The sequence below is a fragment of the Myiozetetes cayanensis genome, unplaced genomic scaffold (assembly GCF_022539395.1).
Source record: "Myiozetetes cayanensis isolate MyiCay16 unplaced genomic scaffold, myiCay2020 scf7, whole genome shotgun sequence".
NCBI classification, from domain to species: domain Eukaryota; kingdom Metazoa; phylum Chordata; class Aves; order Passeriformes; family Tyrannidae; genus Myiozetetes; species Myiozetetes cayanensis.
This window is the reverse complement of record NW_026087964.1, coordinates 37,145,881-37,171,178: the sequence shown is the minus strand read 5'-3', so window position 1 is coordinate 37,171,178 and position 25,298 is coordinate 37,145,881. Positions and strand designations below refer to the sequence as shown.

The 25,298-nt window shown below is 35.4% G+C and overlaps 1 protein-coding gene across 7 annotated transcripts in view; it reads right to left on the bottom strand.

Annotated features, from left to right (window-relative positions):
* The window catches only part of MARCHF1 (membrane associated ring-CH-type finger 1), a 231,764-nt gene that overhangs the window by 92,962 nt on the left and 113,504 nt on the right, over nucleotides 1–25,298 (bottom strand). For 5 of the 7 annotated variants that reach the window (XM_050338310.1, XM_050338312.1, XM_050338311.1 and 2 more), the window contains one exon: nucleotides 93–232. In XM_050338310.1, coding sequence (XP_050194267.1) covers nucleotides 93–194 — 102 coding nt within the window. In that variant the 5' untranslated portion in view covers nucleotides 195–232. The remainder of the gene's footprint in view (nucleotides 1–92; nucleotides 233–25,298) is intronic. The other 2 variants (XM_050338314.1, XM_050338316.1) reach the window with 1 other exon arrangement.

The window sequence follows — 25,298 nt, the reverse complement described above, 5'->3', positions numbered from 1 at the left end:
GCAATGGCAAACAGTACAATTTTTAAAATAAATAGACACCTCTGAAGTTCATCTGAGCATGCCACCATCATGAAATGCAGCTTTTCACTCACCAAAGAAGAGTTATGTGAAGCATCACCTGAGACCTCGGGTGTTCTTGTGCTGTTTGGAAGTCTGTGAGGATTACGAGCTATCGCTTGGCACCAGCCCAACATTTTCTCCTTCCACTTATCCCTTCTCAATTTCTGAAATTCTGAAAATAATTTAGATTCCCTGAAACATTGACACTTTGAAACCATTATGTGCATGTCTCTGGATGCATGCCTTTAAAAACAGCTTTTTAAGTTATATCTGAACAAGCTAATAAACATATTTTTAAAATAACATGTTTATTTAAAGTATTCTGAAGAGTGACACCAGGCAGGTTAGAAAAGAGTTATGCACTTGCAGCACACTTCACATGCATTAATACCATTTCAGTGTCAGCAAATACAGTGCCTTCTCTCCCTGTTAAATCTTTCCCAAGTTGTCACTTTAATTTAAAAAGTGTTATTTTAAAGGGATTTTATTACAAAATAACTGGGAGACTAGCACCATCCTGAAAAACATATAGCATTTGGATGCAAAACCCCACATTCCCTGAAATAACTAGAAATAGCCCTAAAGCATATTTGATGCATATTAAATGCAAATCAACAGTGTAAGAACATACAAACGTGTGTATTTATGGCCAGACACACCAGAATACCTGGCTTATCTTGAAGTGTTACATTAGGAAGCATTGTAAATAGCAAAAAGTAATGTACACAAAACAGCAATAAATGCTATCTGGCAGCTGTAATTGCATGCAAACTTATTTTTAGTTTGTAACAATACAAAAATACCTTTTAAATAATACTAACACACTCAGGAAATGCAGCACTGCTAAAGTGGGGATTTAAGTGTAAGAAACCTTCATAAACATGTTTAAAAGTTCACAGTCTGTTTTTTCCCCACTTGAAATTGGTAATGAAGGTATTCAGTGCAAAACTTTGCTAATTAATTACAAAGAATAACTTTGGGCTATTTTATTCTCCACAACATCTGAAGCAATTTCTAATCTGGTTGTTTATAATGCTTTTAATTTAAAACTCGTTACTCTGTACCATCATAAGACATCATAAACCAAAAGGTTAACCTACCAGATCGAGTGCCTAGTATTCCAAACAGGGTTAGCATTAGGCTGAATAAAACACATACAATAAAGCTAAAGACCTTACATGGCACAGTAGCATCTATGTAATGTCACTGAATATTATGCATCTGTAAAGTAGGTTTATTTTTTCTGCAATGCATCTCCATGCAGTACACCAGATATGCTTGTATTTACAGCAGACATTCATCTTCCCAGGTCCTTAGTCTGACCAACTACAGCCCCTTCTTGAATAACCACAGCTCTACCATTTGCACATTTGACCATTAATATATAATTTTTGAAGTACGAAATGCACGAAGCTGTATTCCCCACAGAACTTCAAGGAACTGTCAGGAATAAGTGGAAATTAGCCTTAGCTTTACTGCACTGGAGATGATTAGATGGAGAAGTCTACAGATGAACTCATATGACTTGAAGTCATTAGGTTATGAGTTTCTATACAGTTGATACAGGTATACATAATTTTAGCAATCTTCAGCAGATCCTCTGTAATGTCAGCTGACAAAAAGTCTGGATTCTAAAAGCCTTTAAAAAACATGTTTGTTTAAAGCTCCACAGTCTGCTTGAGCCACAGATGTAATGGAGTGGATGCCCAAGACCAGTGTGTGCCATCTACCTCAAGCAACAGCCCTCCAAAGATTTGCAAGAAGACCATTCCAAAAACTGACACAACCATCACCCCTCAGTAAGGGATCAGTCAATCCTTTCTACACTGCCTGTAGCTGTGAAGACAAGGAATCATCCAATTATAGTTACAGTCCTATTCTGTTCCTCTTGGTGTGTAGAATCCTTTGGAACATCAGCAGTTCTTTTTTTGCCATGAGCAATCAAAATTATGCACTGCTCAGATTGTAACTGAAAGGAGGGCTTTGCACTTGCTCATATACCTGAAGAACCACCATCACAAATAAATTGCCTGAAAAAAATTTTAATTCATCCCCTATAGACTTGTTTAAAAACAAAATAATTACTCATATTTTTTCAGAGGAGAAAACTTTTATTTATAATTTAGCCAAGTAAAGGGACAAACACAATTATGAATTCAAGTTAATCTTGTACAATATTAATGCTAAATAAAAAGGGGTTCAGTAAAGGCTGATGGGCTGAATGCAGTAGAAATCCTTGATAGCTTCTGCTCTTTTTGTTTCACAGATAAGCCATTGGCTTCTCTCAACCAGCCAGTCAATATTTTAAAAAAAACTGTATTAGAATATATATGATTGTGACAACAGCTGTAAAAGTCCTGTGTAATTCAGTACTGTGGTGGTTCAGTGGTAGTTCTTTCAAGTCAGGGTGGAAAAATTATTTTCCACACACAAATGTGATAACTGTCTGTAATTTTTTTTTTTTCAGAAGTGTTGAGTACCATCTGCCCCTCCAAACAGAGGAATAAGTTTGTGAGTCCAGCACTACATTAAAATAACTTGAAAGGCCATCAAGCTAGTAAAACTTTATCTTTCTGACCAATACCTGGAGCAATCAGCTAAATTACCTAATATGATACCTAATAAAATACCTAAAGTTCTAGTCTCATTAAAAACAATGCGGAGACCAACAGAAAACAAGCACACATGCCCACAAATTACTCAGTTGCCATGAGTCATTGGTATCAACCAAGACTATAATGGTAGTAGTTTTCTTTTATTGCTACCAGATATACACAGTCAAACACCTCTGCATTAAGTGTATGTAAAATTCTGAATTCAAACATGTTGTCCTGTTTATTAGTGATGGTTTTTAGAAGTACTTCTAGGGCGCTACTTGAAGAGTAAATCCAATTATGCACAACTGAATGCCTTTCCCTAACTGCAAAGACAAAACAGAGTTGCCTTAAATTTTAACTCAGCCATGGAGCTCCTTCAAAACATCATCACAGTATCAGCACCCCTCTCTAAAGCATTAGGTATTTTATTACAACCAAGTTTTCTAAAACCTGCTTCAATTGTATATTTAAGCCTGCAAACTGACAACCTTGGCATCTTCTTAAATTATTACCTAAATTATCTCATCAATTTTCAGAGGCTATAAGGCAGCTACTTTGATGTTCCTGTACCACAATTAACCACATCATTATTTCAAACTAAAGCCAGCCTTTGTTGTTTTGGTCTTTTCTGTTACACTGCTAATATGTATTTTAAGTTGTCCTTAGCCCTTCAAGACTTTGATTCTTTTTTGTCACAACTAACAATCTAAATTTCACTCATTACTTAAAAGAATTCAATAGTTGAAAATAAATCAATTTAAAATGACTGATACAATTATTATTTCAGCTGACATTGCTTTGTCTAACTACTTAACAGCTACTATATCCAAAGCACAATAAGAAATCTTTAAAAGATTTCAAAGAAAATAGTTTTTTGGGTTACTAAAGACTTAAAAATTTTTGGTATGTTTGTCCTCATAGTCACACTTTTTTTTGTTTATTTTTCCCCACAAGGAAGGGTATCTCTTCTGTAAATGAGAAAGCAATTTTAAATCACTCAAGATTCTTTAGAAAAACCACAATAGCATTTTTTTTACCCATGGTAAATTTTTAGCATTTTAATTTTACCATTTTGCATTTATGAAGACTTCCAGAAGAAAATGTTGAGAAATGTATACTTATGGCAACTGATTCAATGATTAAAAAAAAAAATCTTTATACATGTAGATACTCACAAATCTGTACTTGCCTATGCAGAGCTTAGTTCTGCTTTTTTTTTTTTAACTATTTTTATAAACAGCATCGATACCATCCTCAAATATGACTTTGTTTTCTAAAAGCTTCTGGCTGTTAATTTCACAGCTACTCTTCTCGGAAACGCTTTCTTATCCAAGGTTAAACACCTCCACTGAAATGTCCTCAGACCTTCAAAAACCAAGGCAAAAGTATGTGCTCCTGGCATGTTCCTGCTACAGGTGAGTGATGAAAGGGTGCATAACCCCTCCCTCAGGATCTCTCCATTTAAATTCCAGATGCATCAGACTCCCAAGTAGAAAGCAGAAAAGCCTTGAAACAAACATGGAGTTGAGAACAAGAACAAAGTACATGTTTTTGCTTTGTGAGTTTGCATATATTTAACCACATGATTGCCAAGCAGCTTAAATCAAAGCTTCAATCAACAATAAAGACATGACTGGTAAATGCACCTGATAAACCATACTTAGCCCTTGGCAGATGAAAACCCTTCAAGGAAGATACAGAAATAGCAGAAAATGTTAACATGCAAAAAATCCACAATAAGTTAAAGTGTTAGCTAACTCATGAAGTTCTGCATGCAGTTATACAAATGTACAGAAGAAGCTACAGTAAGTCTTTAAATAGACTTCGTTCTGCTTATGTAAAATTAAAAGCCTATTTCACCAAAAAAGCCTCTTTCCTCATTCTTATGTGGTTTATTTACAGAAGAAGAAGGCTATGTTTATGGTGTAAGATAAAATTCACTTTGAAGCAGGCAGAACTCACTATTGAAATAAAATAGGAAGACAAAGACAGAAAAAGCTGATTTTTTTTATACCCTATAAACGTTAGATGTCTGAAAGACATAATTCAACCATTAAACATTCCTGTATCAAAGGGTGGATAATTAATACTTAATTTAAATTAGTTTTTAAGGGGAAAGAGAAAATCCGATTTCATTGAAATACCAGAAGTGCACACACCAAAGTGTGCTAAGAGCATGCTTGGTCCAACAGAAGTATCTCCCCTTTTTCAGAGAAGCATTTTTAACAGAAGTTCTTCTGTCAAATACAACGATCTGGGCAGTCACAAACCATGTTCCATTGACAACCCTAAACATAGAAAGCTCATGCTTGTGAGCAGTTCAGATACTGCTCCTCTGTTAGGTCAGCCATACAGAACCCACACCAGACAGTGGCCATCACTGCCGCAAATAAAGGCTTATCCTATTATTTAGATATTATTGCTCTTCGTAACACAATCTGGAACAACTTCATTGCATGACGCTGCTACTTTATCTTTGCTGGTCTCTTTAATTTTTCTTACCCCATTTCAGACAGTTTTCAGAATCTCTTTTAGAGTGAGTAACAATAGCTGTGATTACCATTAGTCATTTGCCCTCATATTTCATTAGATAATTTTATGAAACATAATTGTTGAATTGGTTTCTGGCTGCACATAGCTCATACTTATTTTTAATAAACAGTGTTTGCAAGAAATGCACTCCTGATTAGGGTGACCTAATTGTGGCCTTCTAGTACCTGAAGAGAGCCTACAGGAAAGATGAAGGGGACCTTTTACCAGGACGGGGGTGGACACAAGGGGAAATGGCTTTGAACTGAAGGAGAATAGGTTTAAATTAGCTATTAGGAAGAAACTCTCTACTGTGAGGGTGGTGAGGCACTGGAACAGGTTGCCCGAAGAAACTGTGGATGCCCATCCCTGGAGGTGTTCAGTGTTAGGCTGGACAGAGTGCTGACCAACCTGGTCTAGTGGAAGGTGTTCCTGCACGTGGCAGGGGTTTTGGAACCAGATGATCTTTAAGGTGCCTTCCAACCCAAACCATTCTATGATTAGTGAGAATTATGGTCGTATCCACCAATACACACCTGTAGGTATCCTGTGACTGATGAATATTATTAAGTAGTTGACTTGAATGCTAGTTGACATAAAATTCAGAGTCAACTCTGGAAACAGAGGTGCAGCTACTTTCTTGTTAACAACTACAGACCTGAAATTAGTTAGAAGGTGAAATTTCATCTTCTGTTGGAAGGTACTTGTTAGAACACTTACTAAAATTAAGCTGTACGCATTATAATAAAGAAAATTTTGGTAAATATTTTGAAGAAGGCTTATGTTGTCATAAGGATTAAGAGGGTATACCACCTAATAAGTTGATAAAAAATCCAAATGATGATTAATGAAAATTTGTGACAGATCTTCTGAAGCCAGAAAATTTTGTTTCCTTTTCAACAAAGATTAAATAAGTCCATTTAATAGTTGTTTACCACCAAACTAACTAAAATATACTGTTGCAATTAACTCTTTTTCATAGCCCCCTCCTTCTGGTATAAATTGTAAAGATCATGACTTAAGATCTGACTTCTGCTAGTAGAAAACATGACAGATGGCCTATTTAGGGTTTTTCAGGATAAACGGATTTAAGTTATATATAATTACTGGCCTACTGGCCTAATGCTGCAGTTACTGGTAACAGCTTAAATAACTAGTCCCTTACATAAGTAAAGACTATGTTAACCTAAAATCTAATCATTATGTGAATAAACATTTGAATAGTATTACTTTGATAAATTTTGACCACAATGTACAGAAAACAAATGCAAAAGTAGGCCTTAGAAGTGAATGAATAGGTACAAAACAATGACTCAAACAGCTAAAATAATGCTTCATTTAAATCGGGTTCTCATTAGACAATACAATGATGGTATAATTATTGGAAGCAATTATTTTTGTTGCTCTGGTTGCTGTCAAAAATAAATTAGGAAATACTTGGAGAAATTCAGTAGGGAAAATAAAAGTTGAAAGATTATGTACTCCTAGCTTTTGTGTTTGTAGTTAGTGAAATAAACAAAAAAGTTTTGCTGAATTGATAGCAAATCTGGAGAGGTGCAAGAAGATTGGGTGATTATCAGTATAGCACTCTAAACAGAAATTAGTGGGATTCTTAAGAGTGTCTTCCAATAGTTTTGAATTAAGCCTGAACATAATTTAATACCAGACCATAATGGTTTACTAATTATTTTCCATAGAGAAGATTGGGGTTTGCTTCTTTGTGAGGTGAAAACAACGCACTACATGCAGTTATAACCACAACTCACACAGCTGTCAGTGATCTAAGATTCACACAGGTCATATGCCCATCACAGTTCTAATATGTCATTTTTCACAAACCATTTTTTAAAAATCAAAGATGCAGTATTTGTTGTGTTTGCTAATTAAAGCATAAAACTAGGCTCAACGCCAGTTTCTCTCTTCTATTTTAAAAGTAACAACACTGAGCACAATATAGGTGTCCACCTCTTACAAGTATTTCTGAAGAAGCTCAAAGGAAGATGACATTGACAAGGATACTGACAAAATATAGTGGTATAACACTGAGATCATGACTGTACAGCAGAAAACAAACACAATGCTTGATGGTACAGCATTGCTCCCTGGCTCCCTTTAGTGACTGAGTGAACACAGACAGATACATAACTCTGCTGTGGCTGTGATGCAGCACCTGAGGCAGCTGAGTCTCATTCTATGCCACCCAGCCTTGATCTCTGCCTCCTCTGACTTTGCTGTCACCCACACTGCTTTCTTCTAGGCTATATGGAACACCAGTGCTGAAACTGAGACAAGCCGAATAGCCCAGCACAAAGGTGCAGCTGAGAGAGAGACGTGGTGTGGCATAGCTGTGTAACACCCTGTAGCGCAGTCCTGTACAAAGGTCCTGCTCCAAAAGCTGCTTAGCTGCTGTACTGAAGAGCAGCTCCACGGCTAAGTCATAAGCCTTGCCCTCACGAGAGCTGTTGCACAGTGGTGTGAGACCTCCTTAGGCAGTCACATGACACCTCAGATAAGCTCAGTGCTAGTTCTGTGGTGTCATTTAATGATGTACCTTCATGTATTTAGTGTGCCCATGACCCACAATACTTCAGTACCATGTATTTTTCATTTATTTGCCCCACAGGTGGGGCATAACAGAGACAAGCTTGAGCTTTCCAAAGGTAACTTATACGATTGATAACAATGCAATTGCAATGCATAGTCCAAAGGCCATCAAAAAAGACTGCAATTCTTCCTCTTTTCTGAAAATTTCTCCCTTTTCATTTATCAACTCTGGCTTCTTCTGCCTTCAGCACTAATCTATGTATCCTCTTTTGTTTCAATCACTAAATTATATAGCATTTCTCCAATATAAAAAAGTCTCTTTAGCTGGTACATAGGCTATGCTGTTATTCTTTAGGTTCCCAGTTCCTTGAAGTTCAAATTTTATTCATTTAGACATTTATACGTTTTGCTATGACCTCACTGAAGAGGTTTTACTACAGTCAGTTTAGACATTTTTATTTTTTTAAGGTTCTATTAAGGTTTGTAGTACTTTGATATTTTTAGCTCTCTGTTATACCATTTATTTTCATATTTCATATATATACACGTCTCTAATCAAAGCATTTTTACATGAAGCTTTCTCATTTGAAGTAAACAAGAAAGCAACTTCCATTCTAGCACTAGGTTATTATCTTCAGAAAAATATGTTTAAGAAGAAATATTTGTTGAAAAAGTTAATAAATAAGAATTTCAACAATAAAATTGTGGCAAGGTGGTAGAACCAATGCACTTAATTTTAAGTTAGCACTCAGAAAAACACATCTAAAAAAATCATATAACTTAAATAATTTTCACAACATTATCAGGGAACCTGTCTAAAGTTTTGAGATAGATACCATGCTACAAGTCTCAACAAGGTAACTGGAGAAAGTTTCCCAAAGCCATTCCATTCACTTCTTCAAATGTGTGACTGGATTGAGAACACACTTGCAAGTACTAGCTCAACAGATAAGATTTTATTAAGGACTCTTTCTCTATATATAGCTCCACAGAAAACAGTCTTGCCCCAGGAAACACAAAATAATGGGAAACAGATGAATGCAAAAGCACATGTAGGTAGTTGGCCTACATTCAACTTTAACACTTATTTAGAAAGCTAAGCAGAGAAAAACTAATTTTGAAAGTAAAAGCTGTATTTAACCATAGGTCAGCCACCCACAAAACTAAAAAGCACTTCAAGAAGTTCTCGAGGGGAATAGAAATGCGCTGGTGAAAATAATTACATATAGACTGGCTTGTTGTTGCTACTGAAGTACTTATTTTAAAAGACTCCAAGCACAAAATGAAGAGCACAGTCCCTCTCTCAGCTTAGGCAATCTCTGGGCTATAGCGAATCCAGGTCAGGCCCCTGATAATTGAGTGGAAGTGGGAGGAATAAGCGAAAAACAAATAGCAAAGTGCAAACAAGATACTCAGATGGGTCAAACATGCTCATCTGATGTGAAAAATGGGAAAATGAAATGTGTACAAAGCACACAATAAAGCAAGGCAGCTTAGGAATCTCGTAGCCCAACATGCAAGTGGTCTCTGGGCACTTTTTTGTTGCTGAACTTTCATGGACTTGTTTAAGGACTCATTAATCCACCTGGGAAATCTTTACAGACAAGTTAAGCAGTGAAGGATGGTCTGTTAATTTCATGTCCAAGCTGAAGCTCCGTCATGTTTCGAAGCATCAGGACATCCCCAGACCAACAGCTGAGATGCATCACTATGTTTACAATGACAATCCATCTACTTATGCCAACACAAAGTACTACGACATGGTGTCGTCAGGACAGGGCAGAGAGATTATTCTCAGATACAGAATATATTGATTCCCTGCACATGTATTTACTTAAGTCTTAATTGACTTGGAATTCAAGTTTGCATAGAGAATCACCAGTTATTGTTAATACACACTAATATTTTGCATTTTTTATGTCTTATGTTTCCTGCACTGTAATAAAAAATATATTTGCATTAAGAATGTAACTCCAGCTGATATCTAAGATCATATCAAGTAAAATATAGTTTCTATTTTTGCTTTTTTTAAAAATTACATTTAAATGTAACTTCCATCATAAGACAGAAAGAAATACATCATTCTATTATCAACTATGCAAAATTTCATCCCAGAAATTTTTTTCTCCACCAAGTAAAAAGCCCACGTGTAGAATGAAGGTGCCAGGTCAAAACTGCTTTTCAGCAGAGTAGTTGCTTTACTACAGAAGGATTTCCAGTTTTACAGAAAGAACCATACAGTCCTTAAACTTACAAGATTATCAAAGAAGTCTTGGAATAGAAACAATACTGGGAATTAAAATACATTTTGCTTCAGGTAAGCTCAGTACAAGTACAAAGAGGCATGTTATCAAAAGTGTGAAAATTATGCATTCTTTTTTCACTTGCCACTGATGTGTTCCCATGCTGGAGTACTAGAATGTGCATTTTTCACATTCAGAGACTAGTAAATAATAAAAATATAAAAAGAGGAAAAATTTGAAGTGCACCCTTTAAACACTATGCGAAGTTACTAATTTGGGTTTTCTCCAGTAGTTACCACAGTCATGTCAGGGAATGCTGTATAAATACATCTCTGTTAAAACAACACTCTACAGACGTGTTTTAGTGACAGCCACTAATCAGTTCAGGCAGTTTGTCAGGTCAGCAGGAAGCTATCACAGGCTTATAGTAAAGTAATTAATATATAGAAGTAGGAATTTTGGGTTCCAAAATTTCAATATTTTCTTTCAAGACAAAGAGCTACAATCAGTAGCAATCTCAGCATGGCATCAATTTACACTCCCTGCTAAGACTTTAGACTCACTATTCAGTCTGTCTTTGTTCAGAATAATTAATTCATCTCCATTCATCAAGCTGTAGGTAAGTATCTTATATATTATTCTGGAAATGACGCAGCAGGTCAATCTTCCAATTTGTGTCAATTAGTCAAAACCAAACCAAGACTCCTTGGTATGTGACAAGCAAGATAGGTAGACCCTTATTCTGTGCCCCATTTATTGCTTGAGGAAAGTAGTTGAAGCTGACAAATCAAATAATAAGTTGAGAAAAACACCAAAATTATAACAGCCTGTTATATGTGCACTGTAACTCCAATTGCTCCAGGGTCACACGCTGGGTTTTTTTGCATTACTTCATACATTCAGTGGAAAATAATCACTTAACAGAGAGAAGAAAAAAAACCCAGAACATGAAACCATGTTTACTTTACTTTCGAGGTCCTTCTTCAAAACATGAATTTTTATTTCCTCATAGGTTTTACTATAACTCTTTTTACAGAAAATCCTCCATTATGCATATGTCACTCACCATACAGGTTAGAAACTACTTGTGCCTCTGATGCAATCAGAGAGTTAGTGACAGAGACAGTCTGGTTCCAAACACCTACTTTGCTGACGTATGATATGACCGCAGACATAAGGGTTAAAGGCCTAGAAGCAGTTTAGGTGCAAAATGGTTATTAACTAAGTCCACATAGAAGCTGACTTCTGAAAAGTCATGGGAGTATTGCTCTCCTCAGGAACCACAGCCTGTGAAGGCTTGTTAGCAAAGCCACAACATGAACATATGAAGACAGCTGGGGCCACACTGCTTCTGAGTAAAACGTATCTGACACTGGAGGCACCAGAAGATTTTGTGAAAGGATGCACAATCAATCCTATAGAAGTCAGGTTGAGTGAAGATGAGGTTATTAGTTCTCTGCAGGTCAAATCCTGTTATGCCCTGGAGACACATTACCTGGGTTTTTATTCCAATGAGAAACTGATTGCTACTTGTCTCTGTTAACATAAATTAATTTTACAACTTCACAAAAATCATTTAGGTGACAGCTTGGAATTAAGCTTCTCTTATTGTTCTGATTCTTGTGAAATATAGGTGCCTACCTCTTTCCATTCCTTTATGCCTTTTAAAGACAAAATGCTTCTAATAATCACTTTTCCAGGATTTATGCAATGAGCAACCTTTACTGGGACTGGATGGAGTGAGAATTAGGAAGGAAAATCTCCTCCCTCAAGTATTCTCCCTCTTTGCCTCTTTTATTGGAAAAAAATATATTGACATTTATTCCTTTATGACTTTTTCATTAATGTTAAGCATTCATTTTAAACTTGTGACATCCATAAACTTTCTTTGTGAGGTCTTTCATAGATACGCAGCTTTGTTTTTCATCTCTGCAACACAAGGTATTTTGTAGTACAAATAAAGATAATAAAAACTGACTCATAATAACATTCATGCCTTTCCAATCCTACCATAATCAGAGGCTAAAGCAGTCCTATATATGATTTACAGAGCCTAAAGGGTGCTGATAGACGTGCAGTTTTATGTGCCTAACAGCTTTGTCCTTCCCAGTGTATGTGTCACTAAGAAATTTGGCCTGAGCTGTCAGGAATCCTCCATTCACCAACAGAAATTTAAAGTTTTGTGGCTTTGAAATACCATTAATCACTAATTCTAGGTGGAAATCTTGGTGCAAACACTCAACATTATGCACCTTCTTCGGCTTTTCAGTTCCACTAGATCCTTGAATTTTTAACTGGCTTTGTTCCCTTTGAACAGTTTTGCACAGCATGAGGAACATATGGGCTTAATCATTTAAGAAGGATTTCTAAGACTTTGGAAAAAAAATATAAATCTCATATTTCAAGATTATGTTTCACCTAATTAAGTAAAACTATATTATTTGTTTCAAGAATTGACTCAGTGAAATCTGTCATCCCCTGAATTTCAAGGATCACATGAGTAGAGCATTTGAGTGATAAACCCATGGGAACACAGCTGGTGATTTTACAACAACTTTTGAAGGCTATGAAAAGTGTAAACTTCATCACCTCTACAACATCCTACAATTTATGTCTCACATAGAAGAAAAACATCTGCTTCAGAAATTTAAAAAAAGAAAGGAGAAAAAACACAATAAAGTTTGTTGAGATATTTCCCAGTGTAGCAGGAGAAATGAAGCCAGTAACAAATCTGAATAGTCTCTAGTTTCAATACCTTTAAAAGGCATCCAATATAACAGAATTTTTAAGAAATTCCAGTGTTCTGTACTGAAAGAAAACAAAACATAAACAGACCCAAAAAACCCACAAGTTTCCAAAACAATACATCCATAGTTTAATGTTTCTTTGGTAGTGATCAAATAATACCATATATTATAATCTTCAGAGAGCAGCATTTCTCTATAAACAGACTAATATGCCCATATAAATGTACCTACTCCTGTCATTACACTTCATTTCAGCTCACGTTAAGAAAAAAGTATTTTCAAATGCTAAATGAAACAATTACATTCATAATTTTTTGTGAATTGGCATTTCTGTTAGTGTTTTAGATATGAACAGGTCAACTTGATAGTTTCACATACAGCACACCTTCCTTACCTCAGACATCAAAAATAAAAAATGATGATTTGAAAAAGTTAATTGACCTCTCTCCCATAATGTCAATCATGAGCCCATTGCCTCATTTCAATGACCTTTGAAGAAAAAAGGATTTTAACAAAATAAAAAATTGCATTTATGCAATTAATTTTATAGAATTCAAGGAACTTGTATCACAAGGGGACAATACTAATTTTCTTTCCTGATCACACTTTCGAGCAAACAATTCCATATTCTATCTGCTATAACCACAAGATTCAGCAAGCCCAGTTTGCCTGTTGTATGGTAAACCTCTCTTGATAAAAGGACTGGAAGCAAATAAATACTAGAAGGCATAGCACTGGCATTACATTTAATTATTAGTAGAAGCATCAGTCTTATGTGTTGTAACGTCATCTGACAGTCCCAAAAAAAAACTCTAAGGTCATGAAGTCCAACAAGTCAACCAGCACTGTCAAGTCTAGCACTAACCCACATCCCCAAGGACCACATACACACATAGTTTTTAAATACCTCCAGGGATGGTGACTCAATCACTTCTTTAGGCAGACTGTTCAATGCTTGATTAATCCTTCAGTGAAGAAGCTTTTCCTAATAGCCAATTCTAAACCGCTCCTGGAGGGACTGGTCCTGTCACTTGTTACTTGGGAGGAGAGACTGATCGTCACCTCGTTACAACTTCTTTCCAAGTAGTTGTAGAGAGTAAGGGTGTCCCTCCTGAGTTTCCTTTCCTCCAGACTAAACAACCCCAAGTACCCTCAGCCATTTCTCCTAAGATTTGTGCTCCAGACCTGTCACCATCTCCATTGCCCTTCTCTGGACACGCTCCAACACTACAATGTCTTTCCTGTAGTGAGGGACTCTAAAAACCTGAACACAGGATTTGAGGTGCAGCCTCACCAGTGCGGAGTATGATCACTGCCCTGGTCCTGCTGGCCACACTATTGCTGGTACAAAGTGTCTGAAAAATGAAAGATCAGAAATCAACCTTCTGTCCAGCTACTCTAAAATATAACACCTCTTGTGTGATAATTCAGACAGTATCATAACAAAATTATTAGCTACATCTGTGATTTAGAAAGCACTTAATTGTAAATGTCTTACTCTTTAAGGCAGTGTTGGTTATTTGAAATATGGAGCTTTTGATCTAATACCTAGTTTCTGCCCATCATTCTCTTGAAATCCTTTAACTCAAATTTTAAAACCCTGAAGTAATGAAACACAGTTTATTGTGGCATATTTTTTGAACAAATTCAAATCCCATGGAGGGAGGATGAGATTCAGCAGGAAAGCACATCTTTGCTGAGGACAAACTTAGATTTGAAATGAAGAACAAGTTGAGATCTGGCCTGGAAAATAAATACTTTGCCAAGAGGCCCAGCTGTGAATGAGGAATGGCTAGGAACAGTATATATGATCAGATCTATTTTCCCCTGGTTGCCTAAGCTGTCTGTGTTCTTCCTTACACTCATGACCATGTCCTCACATATCTTAGGAAGGAAGAAACCCAGTCCTCTGGGTGGGCACAGCACAATGACAAAGGGAAAAAAAGATGTAATGTTTCTGTTAATGCACAGTGACAGATGACAGTTTGAAGTAAGAAAAAGAAAAATAACCTAACCAGGGCTTAAATTTTTATAAATGCTAAAATTTTAAATGCGCTGTAGTGCTTCAGTGATTTACAGATGGATAACATTTATAGCATATTTTGTGTGAATATGTTACCCAACATTTTGTAAGGAATGAAGAAATATGAAACTGAGGAAGAGCTACAAAACTTGACTAGTCCAAAAATGTAGAGGTGTGTGCTTTTTCACTTAGTGTTCAATTTAGTGGATGCCTTCCATGGTGTTTTTCTGTCACTCTCCATACAGGATTTATTTCATACTTTCTCAGCAAGATGAAGATAGCTGAAAATAGGATCTGTAGCTTACTCCACAACATGCAATCTGGTTTCAAATTTGGCATGCTGACAGCAGCAAGCCAATCTCATAGAGAAAGTGCCTTTTTAAAAACTGATACTTACCCCCACCCAAGATATATCACTACCAAAAACATTCAAATGGGAAGTTGCTCAGTTAAGTATCACAAAGTAAACTAAGTAGTACAGAGTATATACTGCAATTTGTTTCTGATTAGTGGCAATAAAAATGGTGCTGCAGGTTCAGCATTTCTTTTTCAGTGTTTGCTATGGAATGTTTAATACTACATAAATTTTTCAAATGCACATGTTGACAAATCTCAGGCTTTGAAAAGAAGCTCCTGTCTTTTCCTGTATTATCCCAAAAATCCCAGTACGTTGCAGAATGTTCTGTCTTCATATCTTTGCAATTCCACTGTTTTCCCCACAGATAAGAAGTGTTTGGAATTTAATAAAGACATATTAATTGCACACTAAGATCAGAATCCAGTCTATTTTTTTGCATCGTCTTCTGTTTTTACAGTGCAATTAAAAGTGATTAGACATGAACAAAAATTAAGTAACTTGGGTTTAAGTGAAAAACTCAGCACATAATCTTATAGTCCAATTAAACACAGAATTTGGGGCTGAAATGAGAGATGTGTGAATCGACAATAAATTACTGTGTGATAGATGATTGCATCACAGGTAATAGGTAAGGGCGGAGGCAAGTACAGACTGGAAAACATATCAATGCAGTCATCCCCATATATGTAGGTAAACTCTACAGTTGGACTTGTGCATCTCCAAAATTGTTGCTATCAATACTGACCTCATAGTAAAAGGTAGGCAATTGCCTGAGAGACACAGCAAGTACATTAAACTGTTTTAACTATATAGAGCAATATTTCCACTTAATTCCCTAGGTTGATTTGTATGTTCAACATTTAAGATAATTCTATGTTACTTTCACACACTGATGAATGTCAATGGTGAGGAATTAAAGACAAAAAAATAAAGATAACGTCACCATCATGACTGGTATATAACTTATTCATTCAAACAAACAGCAAAACTTAAGTTTTGAATAACAAGTTTGTTATTCAAAAAGTTTTTTCCAAAGCCACAACTTGGAATTAAATGCAAAATCCAAGGTTTTGCCACACAAAAGGTCCTGCTGGCCTTACACTGAAATTAGACAAACTGAAAAGATACGCTATCCCATCTGAGGATTATTTTTGTTGACTCACATAATCTTTGATTAACTCTTGTACAATTCTGTATATCTAAAGAGGACAGCCCTTCTCAGCAAAGTTAGCAATGTGATAAAATTCTCCTATATTTTCTAGTACTACCAACAGCTCTTGCCATCAACAGTGTATGTGTATACTATGACCTATCAGAGAAGTTCAGAAAGGGAGATGGTTTTAAAAGTTCAGTCCAACTCTGCAAGAATTTGCTTGCTTCTTAAATAAGCATTTGTAATCCCTTATGGATGCAAAGCTCAAGATTATCATGGTAAAATCAAGAACTTGGATTTCAGCACTTCTCCCCAGAAGGAGTCATGAAATTGTAAATGCAGAAGTTGTAAAGGCATTAATATTAATGATTTACCCTCTGCCAATCCAGACTGCTCGAAATAACTTCAGCTCACATAGAGCTCAGTGGGGGAGGAAACCATCTTTAAGCTGGGTAAGTACGTACTGGAAGAACCCATCACAGAAGACTGTGTGTCTAAGAACTGCTTTTCAAACAGGCACTCTAAGGTGGTGAGGAATTAGTGAAATGTGCTAACAACAAAATGTAGCAAATCTGGATGTTTGGTTTTGTTTTGGTTTGGTTTTTTTCTGTAGTTGTGGTCTTTGCTGTTGCTGCTTTGAAAATCAAAATGGGTCTTATTAGTCCTCCCACATCAGACCAACACAATTCATCCTAATAGTCTCTATCACAGCCATTGGCCATATCAGAAAGTGTAAAGTATAGTATCAGGAAAATATGTAATCTAAAATGTATACAAGAAATAAAACATTTCTAAAGCTGAATGCCATTTTTTTTTAATTTCAGTGTTGGGTAATGGTTCTTATACTCAACTTTTATAGAAGAAATTCTATTCATGATTCAGAGATGAAAAAAAAAAAAAAAAGAAGTAAAAAACCAAAACAGAAACAGAAGCTTCTGAATAGGTTAAATCCTAGCAAGAAAGCTAAAACAAAAGGAGAGAGCACTTGCAAGTCCTCATGTTTGTCAGATGACTGAAACTGACAGTGATAAAGTATAAATTCTACTGAGCCACCGAAAGACATTTCAAGAAGTTCACACATTTTTGACAGTGTTGCACTGCTGAGGGCATGCCAAGTACATGGAGAAAATGTTTTCCTTTTTAAAACACACCTAGTAAAGGTTCTGTACTCATAGGATTTAATGAGGTGTTTCTTGAATCTTAAAACCTACTCTGCTCTTCTACTAATAATTTTTACTAATAACACCATATAGAAATTTTACAATTAGCATGGAATTTTACATATTCAATACCTCTCCCAGGCATAAACGATTTTGCAGAGAAGTTAATTTTTCTTCACTACAGAAAAAAACCAAAACTTGTAAAGTCAGGATTTTTCTCCTCCTACTGCTGATTTCTACCATCAAATCAACCAGACATCATCAGCTGCACAAGGGATGGAAAAAGCTCTCAGCTGTTCACATCACCTTTTTCCTTCCTTTAGTACAACCAAACACCTGAGGCCGAGCTAGTGGGAAAATTACAAGTGCCTATAATAAGTTATATGTCAAAAAGAGGATAAGAAAGAAAGCCATATTTCCAGGAATCATTATATCTGTTCTGTGCCTTTGAGAAAGAAAAGGCAACACTGGGAATCTGCATATCTCCTATGGTTTATCAGTAGCCTTACAGTCAGATGGTATTAAAACATGTATTATGTAAGTACACTAATGGGGATAAGAGGGTTGCTTAACCTCCCAAGACAATTATATCTAATCTAGTTTCTTGGAAATATACTACCACAGACCAATTAAAGCAGGTTCTCACTCATTTTTCTGCTTATAAAATCCCTTCAATATACAATCTACATTCTTAACTACTTCTTCAACAAAGAAGCAAATGTATTTCAGAGCAACCTCGAAATTAAGAACTTAGTGTCCTTTTAAGCATATTAATCCTAAAGTATTCACTCTGTTCAGAATTTCTAGTTGACAAATTCTAGCAAACACAAAGAGTATATCTTGAGCACTGTTAGGCTGCAAGAACTTGTCTGCTGAATTCTTTACCTTCTAATTCATTAATTATTAGAATTTTTTAGATTATTAGAATTAGAAACATTAGAATTCATTACCTTCTAATAAGGGAAAGAAAACACAAATGAAAGTCATGTCCTTACATAAGATAATGAAGCATCTCCAAATAACTATGGCTATGAAGAAAACCTCAGATTTCTAAAGGAATTTAGTATCTAAATGTCTGTCACAGCACTTAAAGGTATTTTGGCACCAAAATATTTGGCTCATCTAAGCTTAACTCTCATCAGTTCCTGAAAATTAGGTGCAGTGACTTAAGTTACCAATACATATTTTCAAATTATACCCTTGCATCTTCACTACTGCAGGTCATATTTACTCCTCTTATATCTTTGTTATTATATTACCTTAACACCGGTCTAGATTTTGGGATCAAAACACATCCTGAATTTAAGGCTTCAAAATAACTTTCACAACCATGGCCCAAATTCAGATTTTCCAAGTTTGGACTGGTGCTCCTGGTAAGGCTGCAGAAGCTTCATTCTGCATTAGCTGTGCAAGCATTTTTCTACTTTGTTACTTCATTCCATGCTGACTCCATGTTCAAACCATCATAAACAGCCAGGGATCCGTTGACTTCATTTTGAGCAGAAAAAAAGAGTTGTTTTCATGCCTACATTAGAAGCAACAATGAATAATAAGTACAGTCCCATGAAGGATGGGACGTGGGTAAAATTCTACTTCATAAGAGGGAACATTCAAGACACAATAACAAAGCTGTTAGCAAAGATCTGTTGCACTTGCTATATTTAGTGTAACAGTAACATACCAATTGCTATGTTTTAATTAGGATTTACTGAAGATGGGATATTAATGAGTAAATAAATTACTGTGTATTATATTTACCAATTCAAAATGAAACTAACTAAACAAACAACAACAGAAAAAATAAATCAAGTAATGTTTTTCCCTTATTTTTACTAATTTCTTACCCTGATGTTTCAGGGATTACTGAAGATTCCCTTCATCTGCTTCAATAAAATCATGATGTTAATCAACAGGGGAATGAAGGCATTCTTGATGCCATTGATTCCTGAAGATGTTGGTCAATAGACTTACTCCTTTATGTGCAGGGGAAAGAAAGGAATCTTGTAAACTGTTTGAAGAATCACTACTTTTCAAAAGAGTTAATTATGATTCACCTGTTAACAGTTATTTTGTAACAGGACTTCAACCTTTTGTGAAGAAACCTAATATTCTTGAACTTGACACCATTACTCTTCTCAGCTGAAACCCATTCTTTTAACAAACAGTGAATTCTTATGTTTTTAAACCTTTTAATTAGAACAGTAAGTAACTAACTGGATGATTTAACAGTAACATGACTTACATCCTGATGCATAAGACCATTTGGATTTTAAATAGAAAATTAATATCCTTATAAAGAAATGCTACAATCAACAAATTCACTAAGACTAAGCCTATGCTTAGCGTAAATGCTTTAGATTGTCTTCATATAAATACACATTCACGTGTAGGAAGAAATAACAAATCTTAAATGAAGAGATATAAAATTGTGTGACCTGCAGTAAAGCATCCACTTTTCCGCAGATTGCTTTTTTACTGTTGTTGCACCACTTTTTTCCTCATTCTTCATTAATTTCTTCTATGTTTCTGAGCAAGAACTGCTTATATTTATCTTCGTGTCATTGTAGTTATGTACACTAATTGTGCAAAACAGAACACAATGAAAATGTCTGTAGGATCAACATTATCATATTTGTTATTGGATATATGGAAAAAGGACTCGGGATTTAAGAAGCGTTACTCTTTGTGTAGAGGGCTAAGATAAGCAGAAAGTTTATTACTATCTGCTTTAAGAGTTTAAAGCCTTCTAGAGAACTATCAGTTTCATATTTAACAAATAATATTAGAAGGCACTCAAAACTACCAAAACTCTCTTCTGTCTTTGTTTATTGTAATTCTGATTTATGGTAAGGAACTGCTGTAAGGATTACAGTATTACATGCCTAGGGCAAGACAATAAAACCTGATAAGCCTCTCAAATGTGTTCACAGTTTATTAGGGCTGTAAATTTTGCTGATTTACCCATCCAACTATACTTTTATTGTTCACTCTTAAATAGCATCATAGTCTTTTGCATTTTGGAAGCAGAAGATGCTTAAATTTTTAGAATAGCAAACTGTGGAGAGCAGGAGAGGAGAGGACTTTTACAACTAGTGATACTGAAACAAACTTAAAATTCATACAGTATTTCCGAATGACTACGCAAATACTGTAAGCTTTTGTGTAAAATAACAGGGTGTCTATTGAAGCAAAAAGGTAACCTGCACTCCCTGCAACAATCTGCATACTTGGAATTTTAATAGGCTTGGTTTACAACATCTTCATCTGATTTTACTAAGGAAAAAAAAAGAAATAAAATGTGTATAATGCCAAATGTTTGCTAGCTTTTAGCCTTCTGCTACAGACTTTCCCACCAGGAAAAAGGAGACAAAAGATAGAGGAATCAGATATAATGTATGTTAGTCAATATATTTCATGTCTCATAGATGATGAAAATTTGAATTACTAACCCTCAAAATTCAATGGACTAAACATTCTTGTGTCATTGGTCAGAAAAATTCTTAAACTGCTATTCTGTGTTAGAAACTAGCATTAAAGTGTATCATTAGATAAAATGGAAAAATAAGGGCCTCCCTGTAGAAACAAAAACTCTGAAACTGCAGTTGGGTATAAAAATCAGGTCAAATGAGAGATCTATGTCACGGGACATATGCAAATAATATCTATCCATAATATCTATCCATTAACTGATTGTGGGTGGATGGATGTTGCTTTATTAACCAGCAATATATACTTCACACAGTAAATATCACCATTTTGACTTAACAGCTCTACAAAACTGTCTGCACCATCTGAACAGGCAATACACTGAAATTAAACCAGGTGCCAAAGAGAGGAACTTTTAAGAAAAGACTTAAGTATAGTGACCTACTACGATTAAATGGAAGGAAAGGGATAGTACATAAAATACTAAACAGATTAATAAAAAACACATATAGTCTCAGAAGTTGCAGAAATCATAATGCAGAAAAAAAGTAAAGAAAATATACTTTGAGCTGTTTGCTATCTAAATTCCTCTCCCCATTTTTGGAAACTTCAAATCACAAGTAAAATCATGCTATAATTCATTTCAGAATTAAATTTTTTCATGAAACTAAAAACAAACCGAAATGAAGTCATACTTTGAGTGAATTCTCAAGGTATTATGAAAGGTGGTTTTTTTAATAAATACTGTCAGAAAGGGAAAGCAATAATTTAAATATTTTTTTTAGATTTTTTTTTTGTTGTTTTAGCAGATTTACTTAGCAAATACTATTAACAAATGTTAAGCAAAGATTAGGAACCCCAAGTATGTTTTTATTTTAAATCTTTAACACAATCAGGGGCATACCTCTATCATCTCTTCTAAATATTTTTCACTGAGAGACAGCACAGAGCATTTGGGGCAAACAGGCTAAAGTTCAGCAAAAATATTTCCAACAAAAAACACCTTCATAATGAAAAGTGTTGAGCAACATGAACTATGAATTTGTCAAATTTATTATCTTAGCAAGCTTCTTAAAAAAATATATGCACATACATGCATGTACATAGCATGTCATTGGTTGAAGCTTACTTGAAGGCATCACTCAGATAAAACAAGATCTAAACCATAAGTATGCCCATCAATTAGATGACAATTTGTAAACCAAATATAATTGTGACTGATAACATATGTAAATGGCATAGGGAAGGCTGACCCAAATCCCTGCCAAATGAGAAGGTCTGTCCTGTTCCATAGGTTAGCTGTGCAAGGAAAAGAAAATAAAGCAGTCATACAACTTTATGTCCTTGGAAAATATTCAAGGTGAGAGGCCAGAAAGTCATAGTAACTCAGGTAACAACCACTAACTGCCTTTAGATCCATGGGGAAAAAGTCAGAGATCAGCTGGGGGCTATCCAGCAACAAAGCAGTTGGCTGTTTAACCTGACCACACAAGTCAGAAAGCAATAAAAAGTGAAGAAGGGTGCCTGTCAATGACAAGCCACCTATGGGTGCCAAAAACATGCAGAAGGCTGAGTCTGATGTGAAGCAGCTGGCTACTCAAAAAAGCCAGCTGCAAGCCAGGACTCAGCATATGGACCCCTTGGAGCAACTGCTGTTGCAGCAGAGGTTGCTGTATGCAGTATGGTGCTACTCAGCTGGGCCAGGGGAGCAGGAGCCTTGATCAGTGTGTGTGTCCTCACAGTATGTGCAAGTTTCATAGAAAAGAAAACTTACAACAGAAATTGCTGTCAACACACTTTACCATTTTGTTTGGGTATTTATTTTATATTCTGTTACTAAATGGTTTTATGCTGTATTGTTCTCCTGTTCTTGCAGGTACAACACCCTAAATTCCCCTTAAGAAGGTCCTATATTATGTGCAGAACTTTCTCATATTAAATCCCCATTAACATCTCTAAGAAATAACAATTAAAGTTTTAATTTTGAGGTCCCTCAAAATGCAATAATACATTTCTTGAAAAATCATTTAAATTAAATAAATGTTGCCATCACCACATTTTAACTATCTTACTGAGAGGTAGGAACCACTGGACCATCAAATATTACAATCAAGAATCCTTACCATCCTCTCCCTATTTCAAGTCTATAAATTTCTTATTTAAAGTTGTGCAGGTTAAAACATATCTGACACTGATTAAGTGGTACTTAGTATTAACTGAAAATTCTGCAAACGCTGCCTGCTGTAACACAGCCCTGCATTTAACAGCTATGTGTTATTTCACAGGTATCGTATGCGCTTCTTCCTCCCTGAATCTCTTCCTCCAAATCTGAAAGCTAAGAACATACGAGGTATCATGAAGGTTCATTCCTAAATGTCAGAAGGGAAGAGAGGGACAGACTTTACGCACTCATGAAGAATGAATAAGGAGGATGTGGAAAGAATAATTACTTGATGTCTAGAAATGTTTGAAAACAATTTCCCATTCATCAATTCTACATACTCTGGGTAAAAATGATAGATATTTTAAATGTTTGATCACAAGCTTCAATATTCTTTTCTGTTTAAAATGGGAGTTTTTGTACTATTCTTAATTATTTAATGAGCTATTGCTTCATTTTTACACATAATTTCAGTCTTTCTTCAAGAAATTTTCCTATTAAAACAAACAAAAACCCCATAAAAGGTTAAATGTAATTGCAGAAATATGTTCAGATGCCTGTGACACTGGGAAAAAGTAATTATGTCAGAAAATTACTATATTCTCTGACCCATGCCTGAGACTTCTGCACACAGCAGACTCTGGAGACTTGCAGGCACATGCACATACATACACTTCACTCATCTGGCGTCTTCAAGTTGCAGATTCTTACCCTCCAAGTTGTGAAAGTTGTACAAACTCACAGTAATAACGGGATCCTTATGGCCACCTTTGTCAAAGGGTACCTCATCCCAGCTGCTCAGCTCTGCAGTGTGGGGATTTTGTTGATAGCTATTTCCTTTAAACCTTTCTTATACACAGAAAAAAACCCATGCAAATTTACAGTTGGCATTTCTGCTGCACACTTCTTTATGGCCCATGCATTTATTTCCTTTTGTGTAAGATAAATTTTATGGAGCATCTACTCAGCGTGCAAAGTGTTTAGAATTGATTTTCATAGTGACACACTCTGCTGTTTTTATATCCACAATTTTACATTCATGACAAATAATTGCTATTCAGACATAAATTTTCAGTGCAGAATGAAGGCCAGCATTTTGTAATGTGGTTTTTGGTGTTGCTAACATTACACCAAATGCAACTCACTTTATGAAGACAGCTGGTAAAAGTTCCCTGTTGCTTCAGGCATAAAATTTTTACTCTGAAATGCCATCTTTCTTCCATTTTCTCCAAAACCAGTGTTTTCACATCAAAAAAAGAAGTAAATTTGTGCATTTTTTTGCCTGAGGTTCAAATTTTTCAAAACTTGATTCTCGGTCACTCAAAAGTAAGTACTCTTCACAGAGACCAGTGATCACCTTGGAGGTTCTTTTAGCCTGAATCTGATAGTCTCAATTTGTTATAATTTTAGAGAAATTTTACCACAGGTAGTGGCATGAGGCACACACAAACCCACAAAAAACAAACAACAACAAAAAAAACCCAAAAAAACCAAACAAAACAAAAAACCCAAACAAACAAACAAACAAAGGCCCTTTGGGACTAACATGAAAAACAAGACCCTACAAATTTGCTGAAGGAGACAGAAAAACAATCCATATAAAAAAGACCCCTGGCAAAGAACAGAATTAGCACTTCTTACAGAGCTAATTTTACAACCAAAATGCCTCCTATATACAGTACTCAATAACCAGAAATAATCAAGCCCATTAGATGAAGATACCAATGATGTAAAACAGCCTAAGTCCATAATGTGAAAAAAACCAAAACCAAATCACCAAAGAAACAAACCAAAAATAACCAAATAAAAACACACACACAAAAACCCACAAAACAAAAACAAAAACACCACAACACACCTTTCTAACTTTAGATAGAAAAATAAGAAAATAGAAAAATAGAAAAATAATCAAAAGATTACCCTAGGAAACATGGGAGACTTGGTACCTAAAGAACCAAAACCAAAGCAGTGCGCAATCTTGTGATTCATATCCAACCACCTTCCTGGACAGAAAGAAGACCTCAGCCTATTCTCAGCTAAGATTTATTTAGTTGAAATACCAATCAGGACTTTGATTTGACCAGGAAAAAGATGTCTGATGCCTCAGGAATTTCTTAAATCTCCTTGACTGAAAGCATCTAGCATCTCATTGCATCAAGCACTCAGCATGCAGTGAGATCAGGTCTCATAGAAAACCAGTAAAAATCAGTGTTTCGCTGCTTCATGAAACAACAAAATTCAAGATTAGGAATTTATATACCTTTTACATATATTTTCAAATTTTTATTCATATACCT